Source organism: Channa argus, chromosome 6 (genome assembly GCF_033026475.1).
Source record: "Channa argus isolate prfri chromosome 6, Channa argus male v1.0, whole genome shotgun sequence".
In the NCBI taxonomy this organism is placed as follows: Eukaryota; Metazoa; Chordata; class Actinopteri; order Anabantiformes; family Channidae; genus Channa; species Channa argus.
In genome coordinates this window covers 26,696,492-26,719,984 of record NC_090202.1, presented here as the reverse complement: position 1 = coordinate 26,719,984, position 23,493 = coordinate 26,696,492, and the positions used below count along the sequence as shown (strand labels likewise).

Below are 23,493 nucleotides of genomic sequence, written 5' to 3'. Positions count from 1 at the left end.
CAAAACTATACAATTCGGGTAATATAGTACAGTATAAAACACAATACATTAGTGTAAGTAAATGGCACATATCCACAAAGATGTATCCAGCACTGGTGTCGGGAGGCAATAAAAGCAACCTTGATTTTTTTTATATCTTACATTTATTATGGTAAACGTCCAGAAATCTTGTTAAATAAAAGTGACCGTTTAGTAAGATTGCAAAGAGGAATATCTGCTTTATCTTAAATGTCATTGGTTCATCAAATCTGTTTTACACTTCTCTAGTTGTGATCATTAATTAACAGTTTACCTGTTAACAAGTAACAGGTTATTGACTAATTGACATTTTTTGTTGTGATAAACCAACCACCTTTAGATTTTTTATTAATACATTGTTTGAGAAGAAATTAGCATTTCATGCTTCTACCTAAATGCCCTACATTTTCCATAAATTTCAACAGAAAGTCTTCGGTTTAATTGTAGGTGGCGGTTCACCTGGCCGACGAACGTCACGGGAATGTAGAAAGCTGATATAATAGAATTTCCACCTGGAATAAATACATTTAATTGGAATTTATTGTTTGACTCGTTATGCACCGATATTCCCAAGTCTGAGTGACATTGGAATAATATTGCACTCGATCAATACAATAGTTCCCTTTTTGAAACGTGTACTTTTGTGTTTTTTGTTTTCCTAAATATTATCTATTTACAGTTGTCGCTGACCTTATTTCAAGTTACTTTAAATTTCTACTGCTCCACATATGAAATTACCTGTCACTGTTGCCAGTGTCTTACCCTAATGTAATCTGACAGTCTCCTTTCCACTATGTATTTATAAAGTTGTACATTCTTACTTCAGTTGTTGCATATAGTCTTTTAAATTCCACAGGTGGCTGTCACAGCTGTACTGATCAATGATTAAATAAATGAACTTGAAAAATTAAACACAGCAATTGATTAGATGGTAAAGTATCACTGAATAAACAGTAAAAAGTTGTACAATGACATGAAACTATAGCCTGATTTCAATCAATAAAAAACAAAGCTATTGAAAACCAAAGCAATATTACACAATCCAGACAATCACATTATTCAAGGTGCACAATGAGATAAGACTGCAGCAATACAATGAATCCAGAAGTCCCCGTCCCACACAGACTGATGTACAGCCTCAATAACAGCATGGGGTGGTGCAGTATAGGAGGTACTTAGACATGCAGTACAATGCAGTACACAGACAGAGTACAAACCCTCAATACAATTGACCGTCCTAATACAGAATACCTCTCACCTCTGGGAGAAAAATGCAACGCAATAAGAAGAGAAGACACACGCGCCCACACCAAAATATAAAGTACATAAATAAGGAACCCAATATAGACAATTTTAAATCTATTATTGAACATTATTAAGAAAAAAGTAATGAAAGTTAAAACTACAGCTTGAACATTGAGTTTGCAACAATGCAACTACTATCTACTGTAACTATTTCTCCACGTCATTCAATGAGTAAAGGTGGAAATATCTAGCAAATGCAAATTGTGATTTCTCTATAGTTACATTGAAAACAAAAATATAACACTTTTCTAGGAATTTTGGAAGTTAAATCGAAAGTTTCAATTCATACAAAATTGGGTAAAAATGTAAAAATATTAATGAGAGCATACGTGTAAAATTCGCCATAATTACCACTGTTGAGCCTGTTTCATTTAAATAATGAGCTGGGTAAAGGAACTGTTCAAATCCATTAATTTAATTGAATGGTAATGCAAATTATTTGTTCTTACCGTTGGTCAGTATGTAACCAAGAGAAATACAATTAGTTCAGTTTATCCAACTAGTTCAAACTAACTAAGGTGGCAGTTGTTAGTAACTGTGTGTAAACAAACAGGAAGTGGTTGGTTTCTGTTTTCTGTTTTTATGCTTATTAAATTACAAAACTTAGATGTAACATTATTTGTTTGCAGTTTATAAGTTGTTCCTGGTTGCTTTGCATTTACAACCGGTGTTATTCATGCGTTGAGAATGAAGCAAAGAAAAAGGCAGTTCAGAGTAGCGTCTCCTTTCCGAATAGTGGTGGAAGATGCGCTTTGATCACACACATTTCCCCGGCAGATCAACACCCGCCCTCCCTGTTTTTCTCACCTGGTGGAGGGAATGTGCTGTTAGCTGCAGAGTGTAATTGGATCTGCTCTCCACCAGAGTTCACCGGAGCCCGGTTGTTGCTTGTCAGGAAGTCATTCGACCTCATTTTACGTTTTCTTCCTTCACATTGAGACTGTGTGACTTGTATTTTTCAGTGGATTTTTACGTGTAGCTCAACAGACATTCGATTCCTTTAACATCAAAGTAAAATAAGTGAATAAGAGTCGCGGTGACGACCTTGATCGTCATTGGACAAGGGTGAGTCACATGACCAACGAGCAATGTAGAACAAAGACGTTACTTTTTAGGAATAACACTGATTGTGGCCGTTTTTGTCACATCTCTGTCATGTGTATCTTGTTCTACATAGTTGTTCTACATGGTCAAGCAAAACCGATACTAAACTGGATCCTCCAACCGTCAGTGACAGAGTCTGTACGGAGAATGAGTCCTCTACCTCCGCCTGTGCTCAGCATCGCTTCTCGGCCTTTTGGCTAAGATCAAGTGTAGTATCTGTTCTTATCAGTTTAATATCTGATACGTCCCCTACCCGGGGACCATATATTAAATTGATTTTTGGAACAGGGAGATGGAATAGGGGCTTGCTCCGTCCACTCCACGCATCGACCTGGTATTGCAGTATCTCCAGGAACGGTGCACCCTCCTCGCGCTGTTTAAAATAAAAAGATTTTCTAGCATCCGTGGTCAATACGTATGTTGTAGTGACACACACACACCTGGTACCTTGTAGTGATCTCTGACTCTATACCAACAATCTCATGACATCTTACTTTATTTGTATAAATCTCAATGTTCTTTATGTATTTCAGGGATGAAATAAGGGGTTGGAGCATTGTATCAGTGGAGAAACACAAGTTCTGCCTTCTAAATGTCCAAAGTAAAATTCTGACAGATACCTTCAAAGATCTATCTGGCAAATAGTGCATTCTTTAAAACATTCAGTTATAAGATATGCTTCGTATCACACTAAAGAGGAAATAGTGAAATTGTGGAAAATTCCTGTTTCTCTTTGAAGAATATCTTTTCTTGCTTTATTGTAACAGTTGCTATATTCTTTTTTGGTGTTTCTTGAAATCTAAGTACAGAAACTGTAAATTGGGTAAACAGATAGATTTGTGCATAGAAGTATTAAAACACTTGGAAAATAAGAAACAGCCCTCGGGCCCCTACTGGCCCGGGCCCCAAGCAGCTGCCTGCGTTTTAGCTAACGCTATTTAGTCTATTAGATTTAATTGTTATTATATCAGCTGCTAATCTTAGAAACTATTGTGCTTTTTCTCCTGTTCCCAATGTTTTCACTCCCACAATGAAAATTCCTCTTCATTGCTGGTTTTGGTGTGTTGCAAAAGTAAAGTAGAGAAAACGGGTGATTTGGCATCAGAACGTGCCGCACTGCATGATGGGAAACAGTGGACGTTCTGTTAGTGAACTGTCTCTTCATCACAATTACAGCTACACTAGAACTGTTTAGCCAACACTATTTATTCTATTAGATGTAGCTGTTATTATATCCGCTGCTAATTTTAGAAACTATTTATCTTTTTGTGCTGTTCTGAGTGTTTTGTCAATGTCCTGTAAGGGTTGTGTGCACCCTCAGTCAGTGTGGTTGGTGTGTGAAAGACCACGCTGCCTGTGAGCTGAACAACTCATACTTACCTGGCAGGGGAGACACCATGATCATGAAGGTGGTTCACCCAGGGCGAGGCTCAGCCATTGCACTCAGGCTGTGCTGACCCCTGCGAATTCCCCAAATGTGGGAATCTCGACTGCATAATTTGTGGTAGTGGGGGACTGCGTTCGCGCTCTCCCCTGATGACGTGTGAATAATAAAATACATAATCTACAAGAGAGGGCGACAACGATGACGTTGAGAAGAGAATAAAGTGATGCATAAAGAATTCAGTAAAATCCTCTTTATGACTGTAGAAGCCGTAATCGCTCAGAAGGCATCAGTGAGCAAATGACGCTCCCTGGTGGGCAAATGGTGAATAGCGTGTTTCTGTTTCCACACCGTTAATCGTCAGTGATGATCCTGATCTGGAGAAATCCTTTGACAGCATAGGTCATATATATATCTAAAGGCTGTTCCATCACATTTAGGTTTTGGCAACATTTTCCAGAGATGGTTGCTTCTTCTATACACTGATAGTAACAGTACGGTGATGGTAAATGGAAGATCTACACATTGTTTTAATGTAAAATCCTTCTCGCCCGCTGCGATCTGCCAACGAACGACGTCTGCTGGTCCCAGCTCCGCACAGAAGACACCAAGCAAAACTTTAGCGTGATGATCCCACGATGGTGGAACGAGCTACCAAACTCTGCACGCTCAGCTGACTCTCTCCCAATATTCAAAAAACTGCTGAAAACAGAACTCGTCCGCATCTTCCTATGCACTTAAATCTATTGTTGTTTTTTTTTAATAAAAAAAATCCTTTCTGCTCTTTGTCGCACTTGCATCTTGCGAACTGTGAACACTTTTCTGATGGGACTTTGCTTTGATGTTTTCTCCTTGACTTAGATTTTTGCTGCCTTGTACCTCACTTGTAAGTCGCTTTGGATAAAAGCGTCTGTTAAATGACTAAATGTAAATGTAACAACTGGAGAGTGAAACTTCGTAAAGTGAAAGGAAAATGACTACAATGGAAAGATAGAGACTTATCATTTACAGGAAAGATTATAGTGGTAAAAGCAGAAGCCTCATTGACATATGTGGCAGCTACCTACCCTTATAAAAAAAACTGTCTCTCTTCAGAAAAGGATTTGGAGTGGACAGCATGAAAAATGAAAAACAGATATGATGTACAGACCTGTGGAAATGGGTGGAAAAGCAGTAGCAGAAAATGAAAGTGAAATGAAAGCAATGTTGATTAAACCAATTCTTAAAGTTTGAATGATAAAAAGATGCTATGTGGGGACACTGCCTTCTTCTGGATTGGCCAAAAGGTGGTAAGAGAGTGGGGACAACGAATTCCACTGAAGACACCTTTTTCTGACACTCACTCTAGAATTTATGATATAGTAGAGACCTTTTTAAAATTGGGCTGACAAAAATTGTGGTTAATAAAATAACAAGGACACCGATTGAGAAGCAATTAGCCCCTTTTCCAAGAATGTGGGCAAACTGACTGAGGCCCGATGTAAAATGCGCGGAGTAATGTAAACAGTAAATACTTTCAAAGATGTAGCTGGTAAATAGTACATCAGTGTTTGCCTACAAAAAGTTTTCTCTGAAAATGAATTGTACAAACAGTGCTCAGAGCCCCAGAGCAAATCTGGTTGTTTGTGACTCCTTGGCTAAAAGACCTATATAATTGTGGACTGAGTTTTGAAACTATTACATACGGTTGTTGGCAGAGTACTTCAGAAAAAGATATTTATAAATTGTGGTTTGTGGTAGATAGTCCAAAGGAAAATTTATGGAAAGCTAGGAATATTTTGGATTTTAAACAACAAACAATTCCATGTGAGACAGTAATAAGGAATATTCAGCATACTGTAAAACATTAAGTATGTTTTATACGAAATTATGCTTCGTATAAAACTAAAGAGAAAATAGTGAGTTTGTGGAAAATTCCTGTTTCCCTTTGAAATAAGTTGCTATATTATTTTTTTGTGTTTCTTGAAATCTAAGTACAGAAACTGTGTAAATTGGGTAAACAGATAGATTTGTGCATAGAAGTATTAAAACACTTGGAAAATAAGAAACAGCCCTCGGGCCCCTACTGGCCTGGGCCCCAAGCAGCTGCCTGCCCTTTAGCTAACGCTATTCAGTTTATTAGATTTAATTGTTATTAGATCTGCTGCTAATTTTAGAAACCATTGTGCTTTTTCTCCTGTTCCCAATGTTTTCACTCCCACAATGAAAATTCCTCTTCATTGCTGGTTTTGGTGTGTTGCAAAAGTAAAGTAGAGAAAACGGGTGATTTGGCATCAGAACGTGCCGCACTGCATGATGGGAAACAGTGGACGTTCTGTTAGTGAACTGTCTCTTCACCACAATTACAGCTACACTAGAACTGTTTAGCCAACACTATTTATTCTATTAGATGTAGCTGTTATTATATCCGCTGCTAATTTTAGAAACTATTTATCTTTTTGTGCTGTTCTGAGTGTTTTGTCAATGTCCTGTAAGGGTTGTGTGCACCCTCAGTCAGTGTGGTTGGTGTGTGAAAGACCACGCTGCCTGTGAGCTGAACAACTCATACTTACCTGGCAGGGGAGACACCATGATCATGAAGGTGGTTCACCCAGGGCGAGGCTCAGCCATTGCACTCAGGCTGTGCTGACCCCTGCGAATTCCCCAAATGTGGGAATCTCGACTGCATAATTTGTGGTAGTGGGGGACTGCGTTCGCGCTCTCCCCTGATGACGTGTTAACGAAAATAGCTATACATGAAATTAGTGACAATAGTCACTAATTACATGAATGGTATCCGTCGTCATTTCAGTAATATTTCATATTATCCTAATGGTTTCCATGAATTATAAGTAAGAAAAGATCAATAACCCAAGTTCACTAGCACGTCGTCACATGCGTCCGTGACGCTGGATTCGTGCTGATTCAACGCCACGTTAGGTAGCATTAGCATAACGTTAGCATGCTGGTATCTACAGTAAAAACACAGCCGTCTTACTTCTTGCGAGGTTTATGTGGCATTAAAGCGGAGCACGGTGACACGTTGAGTGTTCTGCGAATCCACAGCGGACTTTATTCCCCAAACAAAAACTAGGCCGGTGGATTTTGTTGGGGGGGTTTACGAGGTCAATTTCGAGGTAAATGGTTTTATTTTAGCACAAAAAAGATAAATGACCAAAATGTGGAATGCCAGACAAACCGGAACAGGTATTTTATATTGTATTTTACTGTAGTTTATTTTTTCCCCCTCATGTGCTTATTAACAAGATGCCAAAATATTTCTCTCAATAGAAATTTGTAATTTTTTTAATTCCGTTTTGTGTGATTTGACTTGTCTCCAGTCAGTTTAAACGCGGTTGGGCACTGACATCGTGCTGCTGAGCTAATTTCCGACCTGAAACACAATCTCTGGTGTTTCCAGGCATCTAAAGGCAAGTTTGTCTAGTTAATGTTAACACATCTGCATTAGAAGATTAAGACATTTAATGATTTGTCCAAATAAATAAATACCACAAAATATTTTTTTTATAATATTCAATGGCGGATTGTGTGACTAATTTAACATCTGCACTAGGGACAAGTCTAGTTGTAGCCGTTTAAAATCGCGAGACTTTGCAAAGTCCGTTAAACTTGACAGTGACAAGGCTACGCAGAGTTCAAAGATATATGCTTTTATATTTGATGAAAAGTTTGTAAAATTCTCCAACAGAAACACAACATCCTGTTAAAATGGTTTCTTGGATTCTTTCAGAACGGTTAAAATGTTCCCAACCCACTTACTAAAGGATTGTGACCCTTAATACTTGAAGATTTTAGATCAATATACCAAATCTCACGTTTCTTTCCAGCGTCCATCACCTGCAGCCTTAATGAGGTCGCTGCTTCCATTCACTTGATAGAGAGTCAGGATCACGTTGGGCAGAAGACACTAATTATGTACACAGCTGTTTAACACAAGCCTATTTTAATTTTTAAAGCTTTTATTTTCATTACACTGGATACTCTTCAACAGAACTGACCATCTTTAGTATGTCTAGTGTCTGGGTGAGAGTGAACATACTACATATAAAAAAAAAAAAAAATAAAGTCAACATTGAAGGTAAGTGATGAGCTGGTAACATGCTACAGCTAAAATTGAACCCACAACCTCCAGGAAAACACAACAGGTAGTAGGCAATAAACTCATAAAAGTCCTAGCTGGATAATAGCTTATCTTCTCCTGATATAAACTTGTGAAAAGTAAGAAGAGGAAACGAAAAGCACATCTGAATACATGCGCAAACTGGACATGGAGGCGGCCGTGAAAGTGAGGATTGTTACAGAAAAGCTGCCATTCAGCAGATTAGTTGAACGGCAAAAAAACCCAAGGACTATTTGAAACTGATAGATTTAAGAAACAAAAAAACAAACCTGTCAGCAAGTCAGACAAAAGCAGAACTGAATAGGCAGCAATAAAAACCAAAAACTGAGCTTTACCAAAACGTCCAAAAAGACAACTCCTTTACAAAACCATGTCCACTGCCACTGAATCACCTGAGCATAAATCCAATCATCTCAAATATGCCGTCTCACGTCACAGGCTACTGTATAATCATGATACAAAAGTAAAAAGGACAATTTAATACCAAAGACAAAGAAAAGGTACCGATACTCTATTGAGGTTTTTTTACTTTTACAGTTGTCACCGAGTCACATGAACTCTGTGTTTCTCACCATACTGGACGGGTTACGGACTGAAGTGCACTGTGAGACCCTCCGCTGTCATGTCTCGGTTTCCATCCTGTAACATTTATGCTGTGGAGTGGACAACTGACCACTCAGCCTTTAAACACTAAATGTAAGGGAAACATCTTTAAGGGGGAGCAAATTTCAACAGACTGCATTTTGATCCTCATGTCCATCATGGTGAAATCGAAGTGTCATGTGACCCAATGACATGTAAAATAAAAACCTCAGAAAAACGCACTGGGGGAGAGTTTCCAGAAATCAAATGAAAGTGTTTTTGAAGATGTGTTTTCCCGAAGTGTGTTGTAAGCAATTGTGATTTAAGTCCATATAAACAACAGAGCAGACTTCCATCTTCTTCGTTGGAAGGCTGAGCTCAGTTGGCGTGTTGGACGGTGGAGAAGCACAGTTTGAGGGTGTACGGATAAGGGCCAGCTGCAACCGGGGACAGAGACAACAATTAGGCAACATCAAACAAAAACTTTGCTTATTTAACAAGTTTTTGGTTTATCATCCAGTTTCCAGAGATGGACAGACGCTACTACAGCTGCAGAGAAAGATGCTGTATTCGACTCAGCTGCAACAAACCTATAAAGTTAAAGCAACTTTCACTGATTATGGCTTCAGAGGCCATTAGATACATGAAACGTACCACAGGATTGTTCATGTGGAAATAGGGCTGAGTGATGATCAAAATGAAACCTGATGTAGGTAAAGTGTTATCTCAATCCAAATACCACTTGAAAAGGCAGTTTTTGTACTATAATTTGACTTTTATACTTGACCAAAACGTATTTAATTCATTATTTATTTGCTTAGAATCTATGAGCACGTTTCCAGTGTCTCAAAATGTAAAGCTAACTTTGAGGTTTTCATTTGAAGATCATCTCTGTACATTTTTTGCATTGGTGGAGGTTGTTGGTCTAATGTGGGCAGAGTGGTTCTGCACGAACAGATGCTCCAGGCTTTACAACTTTTCTCCAGGTGAGAACTAAGATAATTACTTCTTTATCATTTGCACTTTGTATGTCAGTCAAGTGTGTCTCGTGCAATAGATGCAACAAAAACACGCGAGGTTTGAAGCTGTTTTATTCAAATTTAAGGTGGTAAATCACAACGAGAACTGATGCTTTGATATTCCACCTTAAGTTTCCAGGAGCTGATAGCAGCCTAGTATGCACAGCCAAAACGTTTCCGCGACATTTTAATAGACCAGCATAATCTCCAACTTTTCCTCAGAATGGATGTTTTAATGGTGGTTCATTCAATTTGCACAAATTAGTAGCTAAAATCTCTCATTTGGCTCATGGCTGCATAAACCACCTGTTCCAAATCATTCAATGTCACCTTCCGGCACAACTCTCGGCCTTTGAAGCAAAGTTTCCCCCTCAGACAAGATGTGACCAATCTTACCTGCATTCTTCATCTGGTAGTGGTTCATCATGGCCAGGGCCTCCATGGCATCGTTGATAGACTCCCACTCTAGCAGACCTGAAGCACTGCGATCACTAGGAGCTGCACCACCTAGTGGTTAAAGAGGCCAACAGGGGTCAGACGTCAAAAACCCATGTGCTTCCATCAAATCCTATCTGCTTCCTCTTCTCTACCTTCATGTCGTCCATCACTACATCCATAAACCTCCTCTTTGCTCCACCTCTAAACCTGCTGCCTGGCAGCTCCAACATGTCCACACCACGCTGAGGGGTGGGACTGGCATCACACAGGAAAAGGGACATTATTTTACCTTTTCACTCAGTACCGTGTGTCCACTGAGTATTAAAATGTGAACAGTGTCCTTTCACACCAAGTAAATCTTTCTGATTAAATACAGACATTCTGCAATTAAACATATCAATATATTGACAGTCCTGGTTCTTTTTAGCCATGTTGCAGCACTAGAAATGTGCATTTTGAATAGAAGCAAAGCAGCTTACTCTTTCCTGTAAACATTTTGACGTTGATGGGGCACTTCACACCAATCTCATCACAAATCTGTAAAAAGATTTAATGTTCAACATTAAAAAACAGTTAAACACTTTATTCTGATAGTCAAATCTTGCAACCACTAAAAAGGACATTTGTAATTTCTTTAACTGGTCATTTCTCTATTCCAGTGCAATAAAACACACTGATAAGTGTCTTGCAGGCAGTGTGTGTAATTAAACATCACACGTAACACTCAATATACTTTCTACGGACCTGAGAGAAAACCTCTGGCGTCACATCTGGCTGGGCATTAAAGAAGTGCAACACATTGCTCGGGTGCTGGATGCGATTCTTGGCCGCCTGTTCCGGTGAAGTGAACCTGTTGTTCCTAGAACCATGGAAATCCTTGAAACTGCTTGTGCCGTCCTCAAGTTCATAGCACTGACCAGGTACAATGGCTTGCTGCTTGGACACACTGCAGGGACAAAGATTTACACAGGTTCAGAGCACTGACACTGACAGATTGGGGACATGAGTTTTGTACAACAAATAAATTAGTGAAAGCAGCAGTTAAAACCCACCAAAAGCTATTTAAACACACACACACAAAACCCTCACATGATTACTGATAATCCATTACTTTGTTAACGGTATGAGGAGCAATTCCTAAAAGCTAAGTCAGAACATAATGATCTGTAGGGAGAGAGAGTAAAAATCTGCTAAAGAAAACTAAAACACAACAACAACCCGAATAGTGTTACCAGAGTATGTGCTTAAGGTGCCGTGTGGGGGTAGAGAGCGTCTGTGTAATCTACCCTCTACACTTTATTTTACATCAGAACTCACTGATGCTGAACTGGATAAGTTGAACTCACCACACATTCAATTTCTGTCCAAACAAGAAATTGTTGTTGAGGTGAGTGATGGCGCGGTCTACTGCATAGCAGTCTCCCATTTCCACCATGGCTGCCCCAGGTTTACTCTTCATGAACTTCACCTGCACAAAGTGTACGAAGACACATTTGAAGTTTTATGCAACACAGCAAAACGCAGCAAAGCTCAAAATACATCCCAGGAAAAGCTGACTTGTCTTTTAATTGTTAGTTATTTGTTTTTGCTTTAGTCATTGTCCTGCAGTTGCCAACTTATTTCCGTCTAACGTCACATAAAGTATTTAAAACTATTATTTTAGGTGCAGCTATTTATAGAAACGGGACAACTGCTTGCTGCAAGACTTAGTTCTCCTTTTTTATATTTCACACAATCTACACATTTTAATCTTTACAAATGAAAACACTACTTACATCTGCACATTATATGTCACATTACTACAAGTATATTGGCGACTTGGTTACAAAAGCCTTTGCAGGGTGAACTGTGTCAAAAATGGGACAAAGGTGAACTTTGACATACTAACCCGCTCGACATTGCCATAAAGACAGAAGATATTAAAGACGCGGTCAGCATTCATCTTTATAGGTTCCAATCCATACACCATGACAACGGGAGAATCTGCATGGGCACCATACTCTCCAGGAGGAGGTGGAGGTGGTCCGTAGCCCGGCCCGTAACTTCTTCCTCCACGCCCTCTCATTGGTGGACCCATTCTGCGACCCTCATAGGGTGGAGATCCATAGCTCTCATCATAGCCATGGTAACCACCTCCTGAAGAGAGAGAAAAAACAAAAAAGTTTGATCATTAGTTTAAAGAAAACAGAAAAAAAAAAAAAAAAGATTTGCAGGAGCATCAGATAAAGTGGAGCAAATGTAGAGTTAATTAAAACTAGCACTGTGTGGAGAAGTCATTTATAATAAGATCATGTATTAAATGTAAAGATAGGTTCATAAATATTGGAAAAAAGATTTTTTGGCACCTGCCCTCTGCACCACCAATTTAAGAGAAAACCAGATTTTAGTAAAGTCAAGATTTCCAGCTTAAGAGATTTGACAAGTGTGGCATTAAACATTGAGGAATTACAGCCACTTCCATACAAACCCCCCCATTTTCGAGGCACAGACTAAGTTAACATGAATAACAAGTTGCCTTTGATACTGGGATGGAAATCGTCTGCAGTCATTGCCTGAAGTCTGGAAGCCATGGACATGACCAGATTTTCCTCCCTTGAGATGCTTTGCCAGGCCTTTACTGCAGCTGCCCGACTTGGCCAGTTTCATTTCTTTGCCATGAGAAAGTCTTGTGTTTGGGTCATGTTCCATCTGCATTATAAAGCAGCATATGTTGTATATGTAGCTGAATCCTACACACCTCAGAACCTGCAGTTTGGCCATTGCTGGCCTAAAGGGTTTTATTAGCCACTCCCAGCGTTTAGCACATCTTTCTGGTGGATTTATTTTGTTTTTACTGGCTTAGACACACCTGGCTATGCAACTGCTTGTTCCATCATTCAGCCACCAAAAGTGCTGTGTATGAAAATGGCTGTAAATCCGAGTAGTCGACAGCAGATTTAGTCAAATCCTTTGAATTAAAACTGAAATTCTTGACTTTGCTCATACCATAAGTGTCTCATTTCACAATGTCGTGGTGTAGAGAGGCCAAAAAAGAATATAGAAGAGATGAGTATGACATTTCTAATACCCAGGTTCGTCATGTTTTCTTGTTCCCCCAGGTTTGAGAGGGCCATACCGTATTCTGGAGGGTGGTCGCCCAGCAGAGCTGGTTGTCTCTGACGCTTGTTGGGGTTGGCAGTCACATCTTCTGTGAAAGGTGAAGGTAAGAGAAAGAAAAAAAAAGGATATGGAAAGAAAAAAAGGGACAGATAAATATAACCACAAGAGACTGAAAGCAGGACTGGCTACAATCTACCTGACAATGCGATGCTTTAGCATTTACAGTATGTAACATGGCAATTTAACACTGACACAAAATGCTGCCTCTGAATGCACAAGGTCAAGTCATTTGTCAGGATTCAATCAAAAGACAGAAGCATGCATTTAAAGACTGAGCTAGTCTGCGAGAGCAATACAACCCTCTTCCTATATTACAACAATCAAACCCAGGAGCTGATTGATCTTGCTCTAAATTATTAGTTTAGGGAAATGTGAAGGGATACATGGGAATGTAACAGATGGCAAGACTGATATACATCTGTAAAACAAGTCCTTTTAATCAGACAACATCCACAATCGTAAACCTTCATATGTTAAAGTGGGACAGGGGAAATGGCAAAGATGAGGTGGATGCTGGAACAGGGGTTCTAATCCCAGGTCCTCAAGAGCTGCTACTCTGCCCGATCCACTGCTCAGTACTTGGAGCAGTGGTGCCTGGTTAATGAAAGATACCAGTTTGTGATTGACTGATCCAGGTAATCAGCAGAGGGTTGGGGGGCAGGGATAGTCGAGCAACTGGCAGGAAAGGGGCTCTTGAGGACCTGCAATTGGTACCTCTGATCTTGGAAGTGAAAGGGATAAGGAGAGCAAACATCACTCTGGATAAATATCACAAACGACTAAATTGAATATAAAGTTTGTACGCTCACACACACCTGCACTGCTCCCATTGCCATCTGCATCACCATCTGTACAGTACACAACAATCATACACAATCAGAATGGAAGCCAGGTTAATCAAAAGGTACATTGATTTATGGGCAAATGTGAATTTACCCCAGTTAAATGTCAGAAGTGCGCAGTGCACTGTGCACTTCTGACATTTGGAAACTTTCTGGACAGAAACTATCTAGCAAATGCAATAACGTAATACTGCTCCAGGTGACCAACCAGGCTTTGGCAGATTCGGAACGCCGATTTGTCAGACAAAGTATTGTGACCGCGCCTTGCAAATTTTAGACACCAGCAGGTAAGTGGTGATGAAAAACCGTTTTCACTGTGATGTGCTTGACCCATTAAAAAAAAAAAAAAAAAAAAAGCAGGAAATGGACTCGGCACATCCTACATTAACATGACGCCCGTTCCCCAGATTAAAAGTCACAACTTCATTCCCAAAGCAAGTACTACTTAAGCAGTCCCTTCAGGATTCAGTCTTGATTCGGGATTTGGCAACAGCTTTAAAAGACAAAACAAAAACACACATTGTGATGTTTAATGGATGTTTTAAATTCCAAGTTCACAGGGATCAGCTGAATTAATGCAATGGCAACATTCTGAATTCCTTGAGGGACTGCTTAGCTCCAAGGAATTACACAAAAAAAACCCCAATGGCTGCCAACAGGGGGAGCAACACCACAAACATACAATAGGTTCTAGTGACATTAACGCAGGCTGACAGAACAATATTCTTCCAGAAAGGTTAAGCCTGTATGAGGGGGGGGGGGGGGGGGAGAGAGAAAAAAGTCAGTCTTGTATGGCGGTGTTGGGTGCTGCGCTTTGCGATCATGTGGTGCTGTGCAGTTATGTTCCCTGAGAGGGGGGGGCTCGATTTACTTACTGCAGTCTTACAAACAGGGAGGACGACATTTGCAGCAGTAGTTCCACCACTCTCCACTCAATTCATTTCATCCCATACTCTTTTCCATTTCCTCTTATGGGGAGATAACTCTCCACCACAGCGATTCCTGGTTTTTTCAAGCTGAAACGCCCATTGGTGGGTGGGTGAGCTGGCTGTTTCCATCCTTTTTGATCCATTTTGGAATAGTCCAGTTAGCACCCACTGGTTGGCCTTGAGGCTGCCAGAGTACATTTCAGTTGGGAAGCTGGCTCCTCTTAGCCGCAAATTGCCAAACCTGCATCACATGGAAGGCGTTACACAGGTTCTAGAGACTAATAAATATTTAGAGAAAAAAGCTGCACTCAAAAGGATAGCTAAACAGGGATGCATGTAGTTAGAAAACCAGAGGGAGGAAAACATGAGGAAAGAGCAAGAGAGAAAAGCTGAATTCCATGTGGGAGGAAAGATGGGATAAAAGCAAAATGGGCCTGACTGGGCTCTGAGTGTACTTGATGGTGTTGTCAGCAGTGTCTTGTCTTCATCAGTTGTGTTGACTCCAGTGTGATTGGCTACAGCTTGATTCAGGGTGTTTGTCATCTATTGAATCAGTTGGTACGGCTTCACCAAGTGTTGGAGAGTGTGTCGCTCAAATGTTTTGTTTTCGTGTAAACAAGCGTGGCGAGCTCTCCTGCCCAAAACAGTACAGGAAGGGCCACGGCTTTTACAAAAGTGTGGTCTTGGTCGACCGGTTAGTATCAGTATGCATCATCTGTTGTACTGAGAGATGTCTCGCTACTTCTGTTTGGGTGGATGTTGTGTCTTCTCTGGTATCAGTCTCCATTTGGTGTTGACAGTGGGGGGGAAGCTGTGGCCTGCCTCAAGTGTGTCACAAAATGGGTGAGAGAAGAAGAAAGGAGAAAGAGGGGGGAGGGACTAAGTGTAGCTCAGTGCCCAAAACTCCCCGACCTCTAGAAGTGTGCGTTGTCTTCGTGGCTCTGGTGCTGGAATGCGTAGATGAGGAATGAGTGGGTTATCAGTCCTACATCGTTGAATGGGTGGTGTCTTGTAGTTTATCCCCTTGTGTCTCAGGGGGCATTTGGCCCTTTGTATGGTTGTGTCCTCACTGAACAAGTGGATAGTTGAGATGGTGATTGCTGAATGGTGATGTCAGCATGTATTTGTTTTGCCCTCATAGCAAAAGTTGTTGAGCATGTTAAGATCACAGATTAATCAGAACAGCTAAGTCACATAATGTTCCAGATGCTGGTCCAAACCTCTGTTCTAACTTGTCAGACAAAAAAAACAAAACATGGCTTTTAGATTAAGCCGTCTGACACTACTTTGACCAACCGGTCATTTGTCAGAACCACAACTTCACATCAAACCATTTTTGGCTAAACTCAGGAATTAATAATTTGTCTGGAAAAAAAAAAAAGCCAAAAGGGAATTTGAGGGTTCAGGAGTTAAACAGCGGAAAAGACCAGAATCAAACAAACAGTCTTTAAAGTTATTTTAAAAAAAATAAATAAATTGAGTTTCTCTAGTTTACTTTTTAAATCTTATGTAATTCAAACACTCTACAACAATTACACGTGTGGTGAGGAACAGTGGCAGGAACTAACACGTTGGCAAAAAATAAAAAAAACCTGGTTGAACTCGACGTTGCTTCTTACTGTGATGTTAACATGAAGACTACATTGATTACACTGATTTGCACAGATCAATAGAATCAGCAATAGTACATTAATATCTGACTGTAAAGAACAAAGAAGGAAAAAAACTCCACTGACCTCAGTGACATTAACAGATGAAAAGGACACAGTCACGTAATTATTCTACAAGTGACAAACTGCATCCAAGCAACTAGATAGAAGATTTAGCATAATTCGATAATAGTTTAAAATATTTGGCTCTTTCATGACTAATGATTATACAATAATGAAAGATACCTGCAGTGAACTTAAATTATAACTGTATGAGGGGAAGTTAATGTCACCAGTAATAACAGCTCGACCCCTAAGAGGTTCCACAATCCCATAAACTGCTGCAGGAACAACAGCTAGGAGTACAGCTGGCCTAGACATAAAGAGGAACCCCAGCTTTCAGAAACCGTATGAATCATATTGCAGGTAATTTAATCTGCATACACGTGTGTTCCTGCCATTCCCACCACACTGTAGGCCAATGTCATTGGTTTTTTGAAACTTTCTCATTTCATTTTCAAAAGAATATCCTGCATTCAAAACTGAGTTTTATTCTTGAAATGATGTGCCCCAGACTCCCCAGCTTCTAGAAGTATCCATTGTGCTGGAATGCATGAATTACCTAAATATGAATCTTGAAAGTATGTCCCTGATGTACAAACTCTGTTCCTGCATATTAACAATGTAGATGAGAAGTGTCAAGAGTTAAACCCAAAGCCACACTTCAGTCATAATGCCACTCAAATTCTTCCAAAAACCATTAATTGGACCACAAATGAAAAATGTATGATTTTAGTAGCATTATCAATGAAGGGTTTTTCCTCCAGCTTCCCAGGAGCCTGCAAGTCGAAAACTCCCCAGATTGGCAGTAAGGGTGCTTGAGAGGATCAGGCTTCTCAGATACAAAGCGTGTGGCTATCAGTAAATGCTTGGGAGTGTTCATGAGTTTAAGGTTTTACCTGGTCCTCCGAGATTAGGGTTTGTGTAGTCCCAAGTGTCTTGGTCATTCTTGAAAACATTCAGACGAGTGGGCTGGGGAAAAGTGATTTTCATGAACAACAAGCATGAATATATGATAAGATACAACTTTCAATATAGAGGTCACAATCCCAACAATCAACGCCAACTAAGGTTTCACAGCTTTTCAGGACATCATAGGGATTTTTAAAGCAGATTGGCCATTTGATTTGCTGCAGAATACTCTATATCAGGGGTCACCAACCTTTTTGAAGCTGAGAGCTACTTCTTGGGTACTGATTAATATGAAGGGCTACCAGTTTAATACGCACTTTTGAAATAACACATTTGCTCAATTTACTGTTAATTATATGTTATTATTAAGAATTAATTAAATTAATGATCATCTATGTGAAGACACGGATCCTGTTAATGATTTCTCACAATAACTCTCAAATGTGATTTAAAAAAAGAATAGCAACAAAAAAATTTGATGCAGCTCATTGGTAAGTGGCGCTACGGTGAGCTGTTTTTAGAACACTCATGTGGTCCTCGCGGGCTACCTGGTGCCCACGGGCGCCATGTTGGTGACCCCTGGTCTATATACAGATTTACAGTAAGAGAGTTACTGTCATGTATCACAACACCTTCCCGTATTACCTGCAAAACCTGAATTTGTTGACCATCAGGTCGACCATGTTAGTTTGTATTATACTGTGACCTTCTTTATAAAACTGCCACCACACCCGTTTGGTTCATTAATGGTAGCAGTGGAATGTGCTGCAGTAGTACCTTGGCATACTCGATCTTCAGTGTGCAGCAGCCAGAGTAGATGTCTGCTCCATTGAGTGACGCTTTGGCCCGTTGAGCGCTTTGCACCGAGTCAAATGTACAGACAGGGTTAAGGACAAATCAAAATGAACCGTTTCTCCGATATTAAATAACGAAAAGAAAGAATGACACTAAAATAGCTGCATTTTGCTGTAGTTGTACAACATATTGACAATAATATTGGGTTAAACAGGTTTGTGTGAGTAAGTGAGTGCCAGGAAGAGGCGTTTCAAACAAGCTCAACATTTCAGAGTAATGACTATTAAAGTAGTGACTAAACCTGTCTGCTCAATCATAGTTGGCATCTGTAGCAAAATCCAGCTGTATGTTGTGAAAATACACTAGGAGTCGTTTGATTAGTGGTTGAAATTTGTTAAAAAGCACTATGTCAGCCAGCCGTTTCTGGAAAAGGATATTCAACCATTGCCTGGACACCATTCTTCCTGAAGATGACGATTCTCTGGACAGGCCCGCAGTTGTTACAGATAGTGTAGAGGACGTCCTGTTTTTATAGATGAGACATAACTTATTGCTGTGATTACTACAGACAGATAATTTCCTCCTGGATTCAAGATAGAAACCACAGGCTAAAATAGATCTAAAGCTGCTTCCGCTTGTTACAGATTTCAATAACACTTGCCAGTTGTTTAAGCCGGGACACTCGGGGCCCATTAGAGTTTAATTAGATGAAACGTTAAAAAATAAATAAATAAATAAAACAGAGCTGGCCAACATTTTGCATTTACCGTGGTGATGGGGTAGATTGGGTTCATGATAGTGAAGAGAAGAACATTGTTAACACTTCTGGAATCGTCAGAGTCTCCCGGCCTGGAAATCTTCTGGCTAGTGGAGTAGTTGATAAAGGCTGGGTGACCAGCAATATAAACTTGGTTGTCTGCAGCATAGGTTACAGCTGTGGATGAGCCGTTCATGTCTTCATACTCCACCAGTGCCTGACGCTTCTTGGGCATCACTACCACATAGCTAAACAAAGGCAATGAAGAGGTTACATAAAACAAATGGATGCTGTTAACTCTGGTTAATCTGTTATATACACTTTCAGTATTGATTTTTCACACCACAGAACACTTTGGGATGTGGAGGGGACACTTATTGGCTGTCTAGCCTTCCTACTCATGGTTCTAACTTTATAACAATTACCCTCAACTGCCGATTTGCCCTCTACAACATCAGAAAGATCCCTCACGGATTATACAACCCAACTCACAACCAACCTCTGCACGCTCAGTAACCTCACTCCCAATATTAAAAAAAAAAAAAACCTGCTAAAAACAGAACTCTTCCACCTCATGAAATGGAAACACTTCTTCTGATAGGACTTTGCTTGGATGTTGACTTAGATTTTGGCTGCCTTGTACCACATTTGTAAGTTGCTTTGGATAAAAGCGTCTGCTAAATGACTAAATGTAAATGTATTGTTGTAACAGATTACAGCCACTTTAACACTTTGTTTTGAAGAATAACATGGTGCATTGCTATTAAGCCGTTTTTGTTTTTTTGTTTTTTACTCGTACAACAGAATTCTTCAGAAATCTGACTAGTTCTATAGGATCCTGACAGTAAGTTATTGACCCAGACATGCATTAGGGAAAAAAAACAACAACAACACAATACTGCAAAACCATCAGAATCTTAGCATAGAAACCAGGACTCATTCAAAAAAATAAAAGCTCTATTTTTTTAACCATTCTCTACCTGATTGCTCCAAATTCTTGTAAGGCCTCAACCAGATCAGCTTCTGTAACACCATCCACTAGCCCCCGGACATGCACAACCACAGATGGAAGGGTCTTGTGTGGATCTTCGTAACCCTGTATTGAAGTAAACAGAATATGCAACATGTTCAGTGTCAACATTTCTATTTATAGAGCACTGACATACAGAGCCGTCTTTGTGACAATGTTGTCTGCAATAAACAGTTCTCCAGTTGTTTGCAATTTGTATTTGAATAACTCTAAAACCAAAATCTCCAAATCCTACAAAAAAAAAAAAAACATCCCAATTATTAGCAATGTGAGTTTAATTGGATATTGTTATACAAGTTATTAGGACAGGGAGGGAAAAAAGAAAAGAATGTCCACTGTTTTGTGTTTAATGTTGGAAGAAACTATGGAGCCTGAATGTGTATGAACACCTGGTCTGAGTAGTGTGACACTTCTCATATAGCCAATCAGCGCATTAATATGGACTTAAGTAACAAGGTTACTGTTTGATTTCTTAACTGTAATGTAAATGAGACAGAGAGGAACATACAACGGAGTGAAGGGCTGAAAAGATTTTAGAACAAAGTCGGCTTAAAGTCAGAAAATTTAACACAAATATCTTTTAGACGTTTTAAATAAGTCACTTTCCCCAAACAGTTTGAATGAATAAATAAATAATAATAATACATGTCATGTTGTGGATCAGCTTCTAGTGTCTCCCTCTACATAACACTGTCACCATTTCAGGTGTAGAGTGAATAGTTTCAGTGCTTATGTTGAGTAATTTCAGCTGTGCCCACAATCTTTCGTCCACTGTCACATTAGTGTGCATGTTGGCCGATTGTTAATTACTATGCACATGCTTATGCGAAAACTGTCTATACACATGCTACGATACAGTGACCATTTAGCCCAATTTACTATGAATCATAAAAATGGGATAGTTTTGGTAGATAGCAGACCCCACTGTCAAGCCCGCCCTGCCAGGAATAGACCACCTGCTTAGCAAAGTCACATGACTGAGAGGAGGACACAGGATCAGTGATGTTGAGGGGTTTCTATAATAGCTTCATATCTACGTTTTGAACTCCACCGAGAAATTATTGTTAGAATCTACATGTAAAGTAACCCTACGTTGAATTAAAAGTCAGTTTTAGGAGCTGATGCAGATGCAGTATGATCATTGTGGAAGATGCTGCTGTTCAACTGTACTGTGATGATTCTGTGCTTTGCACAGGTTCAGTGATACAGATGTGCTAAAATAAACAGCAACCCGTGTTAGTAGAACACAACGAAGCTCAACAGCATTAAAGACTACGGCCTTCAACATATAGTTGACTCAGCACATTGTAATATTTAGGAAGTGAGAATTGTGTGTATTTGATGCTTTAAACATAAGTAGTTTCAACAGATATTGTTTGGGCCTTAGAAATATTTTTAGGACTTTAGATTCTAATCTGTTTCTGATGTCAATTTCCTCAAAGCAAAGTTTCAATTACTTGCAATAATTTACATATTCTCCTTAATCATAAAATGTCAATTTTGGTTGAGTATACTTCTTTTATTGAACAAGTTTTTTCCTATCTTGCAAAAAGTGAAAGGAAATAAAACTTAACTGCATTATAAATCACCCATCGGCCTCCTTGCTCTCTAAAAATTGATGTTGGCCAATATCTTCTACTCAGTGATGTCAATGCTCTATTGTGAGTCAAAGCGACAGTTTTGACTGAAATTTTGGAATGTTGGACATCAATATGTCTCTGATGCAGGGAGAGAGACAATGGAGCTAAACAAAACGGACTGTTTAAAGTAAATAAATGCTGTCAAAAGTCACACATTTAGACCTCAGCAGCCAGCTGTGAAAAAGTCCGTTTTAGTTAGAATTTGGGTGGCCAACTATAGTCCTTGTTACACTACAGAAATCAGGCTCTGCTCTAACTTAAAACTGTGTGAAGCTGAACTGAACTGTCAGCAACCAAATCTAAATTAATCAATTATAGACTAAAAATACACCCGATACTTTCAGTTCAACTCTCATTCGGCATCAAGTCAGATGATCTGAATTGAAGGGACAACAGATAAATCAATAGAAGGGAAACGTGTACACTCAAATACCTGAATTAAGTAACGCTGCACCTGTCTACGGTCGGTGTATTTTGCGGTTCTGTTTTGTGTATAGGCTACACACACGACAGCTTCAGCAAGTCAGCATGACATTTTATTGTGAAAACTTAGTCACCTGTAAAAAAAAACATTTCCGGTTGCGGTTTCACGGGGGCCTGATAATTGTGGTGTACTGTGGGTTGTTGTCACGCTTAAAAATTTTTACCCTAACGCTAAACAAATACTTGCCTAATCAGACCTACTTATATAAAAAGACATAAGTGTCACTCCACGCCGCCGCCACCCCCCCCCCCAAAAAAAACCCCACATCCGGTTCGCTGCTAACCAGTGTCACCATTTACCCAGTTTAAGGTGTGTAGCGTTAGCTCACCGCTAGCACGCGGCTAACGCTACCGGTGCTAGAACAAAAGCCAGGCTCCAACGAGGCCCATTCGACAAACCACCACAAACTATCCGATTTTAGCTGTCTCACTGAAAGATATGCGTGTTGGGAGGTATTCTTTGTTCATCTAAAATTCATTAAATACGATATAAAGTTTACGAAAACAAGAGATTAACGCTATAATCCGCCGCTCAGATTTAATCACCGACTCCTCTTGACATTTTTCCCAGCGCGCATTTGAATGAATCAAACTCCACCACCACCACCGTGTGAGGTTGATATGTCCATCAACTAATATACACTTTGGCTTAGAGGGCGCAACTCACCGTGGCCATTCCGTCAGTTTTCTGCCTTTTCGTTGCCCTACCGTCTTCACTGTAGTAACGGCTCGTTGCAGTAGCCATGTTGTCCCAGTTAAAAAGGTTGGTGGCAATGACGATGAACTGAAGCGGACGGAAAGTCAAGAAATACGAGCCTCCGCCTTCCCCGCCCATTCTATCTGTACCGCGTGCTCTGATAGGCGCAGGCGGATGTGACTCGCTGATCAGCCAATAGGAGGACAGGATGCATGAACACTCAAGTTATCGCATCGCCTCTACTTCAAGTTTTAGTTTCATATAGTAATCATGTTCTTCTCTGCGTTTTGACCACAAGGGTCTGTATACGTAATAGTTGGTAACATTTCTAAAAGGGTCTTTAAACTTTAATTAGTGTAAAGTGATTCTTTACAGTTTCATCTAAAAAAAAAGGGCTCCAAAAGGTACTGGAAGGGACCTTCCAGTCATCCATTTTATATTCTCATTTTCTCCCACAAAATGAAACCACATCTCGAAATATGCAAACTTAAAAATTTAGATGATCATATCTCCTTTTTCACAAGTTCATATATCTCAAAGTTACCTTGTAGTCAGATTTTGCACATTTCC

At 39.8% G+C, this 23,493-nt stretch overlaps 1 protein-coding gene, 1 long non-coding RNA gene and 3 other non-coding genes across 8 annotated transcripts; 4 read left to right on the top strand and 1 right to left on the bottom strand.

Annotated features, from left to right (window-relative positions):
* The first annotated feature begins 1,662 nt into the window (after window positions 1–1,662).
* LOC137129042 (uncharacterized) lies at window positions 1,663–2,791 on the top strand. The gene is made up of 2 exons (XR_010914672.1): window positions 1,663–2,388; window positions 2,501–2,791. It is a non-coding gene; the product is annotated as an uncharacterized lncRNA (long non-coding RNA).
* Window positions 2,605–2,795, top strand: LOC137129579 (U2 spliceosomal RNA). The gene has a single exon (XR_010914737.1). It is a non-coding gene; the product is annotated as a U2 spliceosomal RNA (small nuclear RNA).
* A 1,004-nt stretch (window positions 2,796–3,799) lies between these two features.
* LOC137129597 (U1 spliceosomal RNA) lies at window positions 3,800–3,963 on the top strand. The gene has a single exon (XR_010914755.1). It is a non-coding gene; the product is annotated as a U1 spliceosomal RNA (small nuclear RNA).
* A 2,392-nt stretch (window positions 3,964–6,355) lies between these two features.
* On the top strand, window positions 6,356–6,519 carry LOC137129589 (U1 spliceosomal RNA). Its single transcript, XR_010914747.1, has one exon. It is a non-coding gene; the product is annotated as a U1 spliceosomal RNA (small nuclear RNA).
* Window positions 6,520–7,737: 1,218 nt separating this feature from the next.
* Window positions 7,738–23,051, bottom strand: LOC137128769 (heterogeneous nuclear ribonucleoprotein L-like). Of its 4 annotated transcripts, none has more exons than XM_067507276.1 (14): window positions 22,894–23,051; window positions 20,054–20,169; window positions 19,084–19,321; window positions 18,754–18,839; window positions 18,299–18,395; window positions 17,509–17,581; window positions 13,945–13,977; window positions 13,038–13,157; window positions 11,859–12,106; window positions 11,317–11,438; window positions 10,715–10,916; window positions 10,450–10,507; window positions 9,929–10,039; window positions 7,738–8,950 (listed from the first exon to the last, which is right to left on the bottom strand). In XM_067507276.1, the coding sequence occupies exons 1-14, from the start codon at window positions 22,969–22,971 to the stop codon at window positions 8,892–8,894; spliced, it is 1,641 nt and encodes a 546-aa protein (XP_067363377.1). In that variant the 5' UTR covers window positions 22,972–23,051; the 3' UTR covers window positions 7,738–8,891. The 4 variants fall into 4 exon arrangements, with proteins under 4 accessions (XP_067363377.1, XP_067363379.1, XP_067363378.1 ...); XM_067507278.1 differs by having other exon boundaries at window positions 13,086–13,157; XM_067507277.1 differs by lacking the exon at window positions 13,945–13,977.
* Window positions 23,052–23,493: the final 442 nt, after the last annotated feature.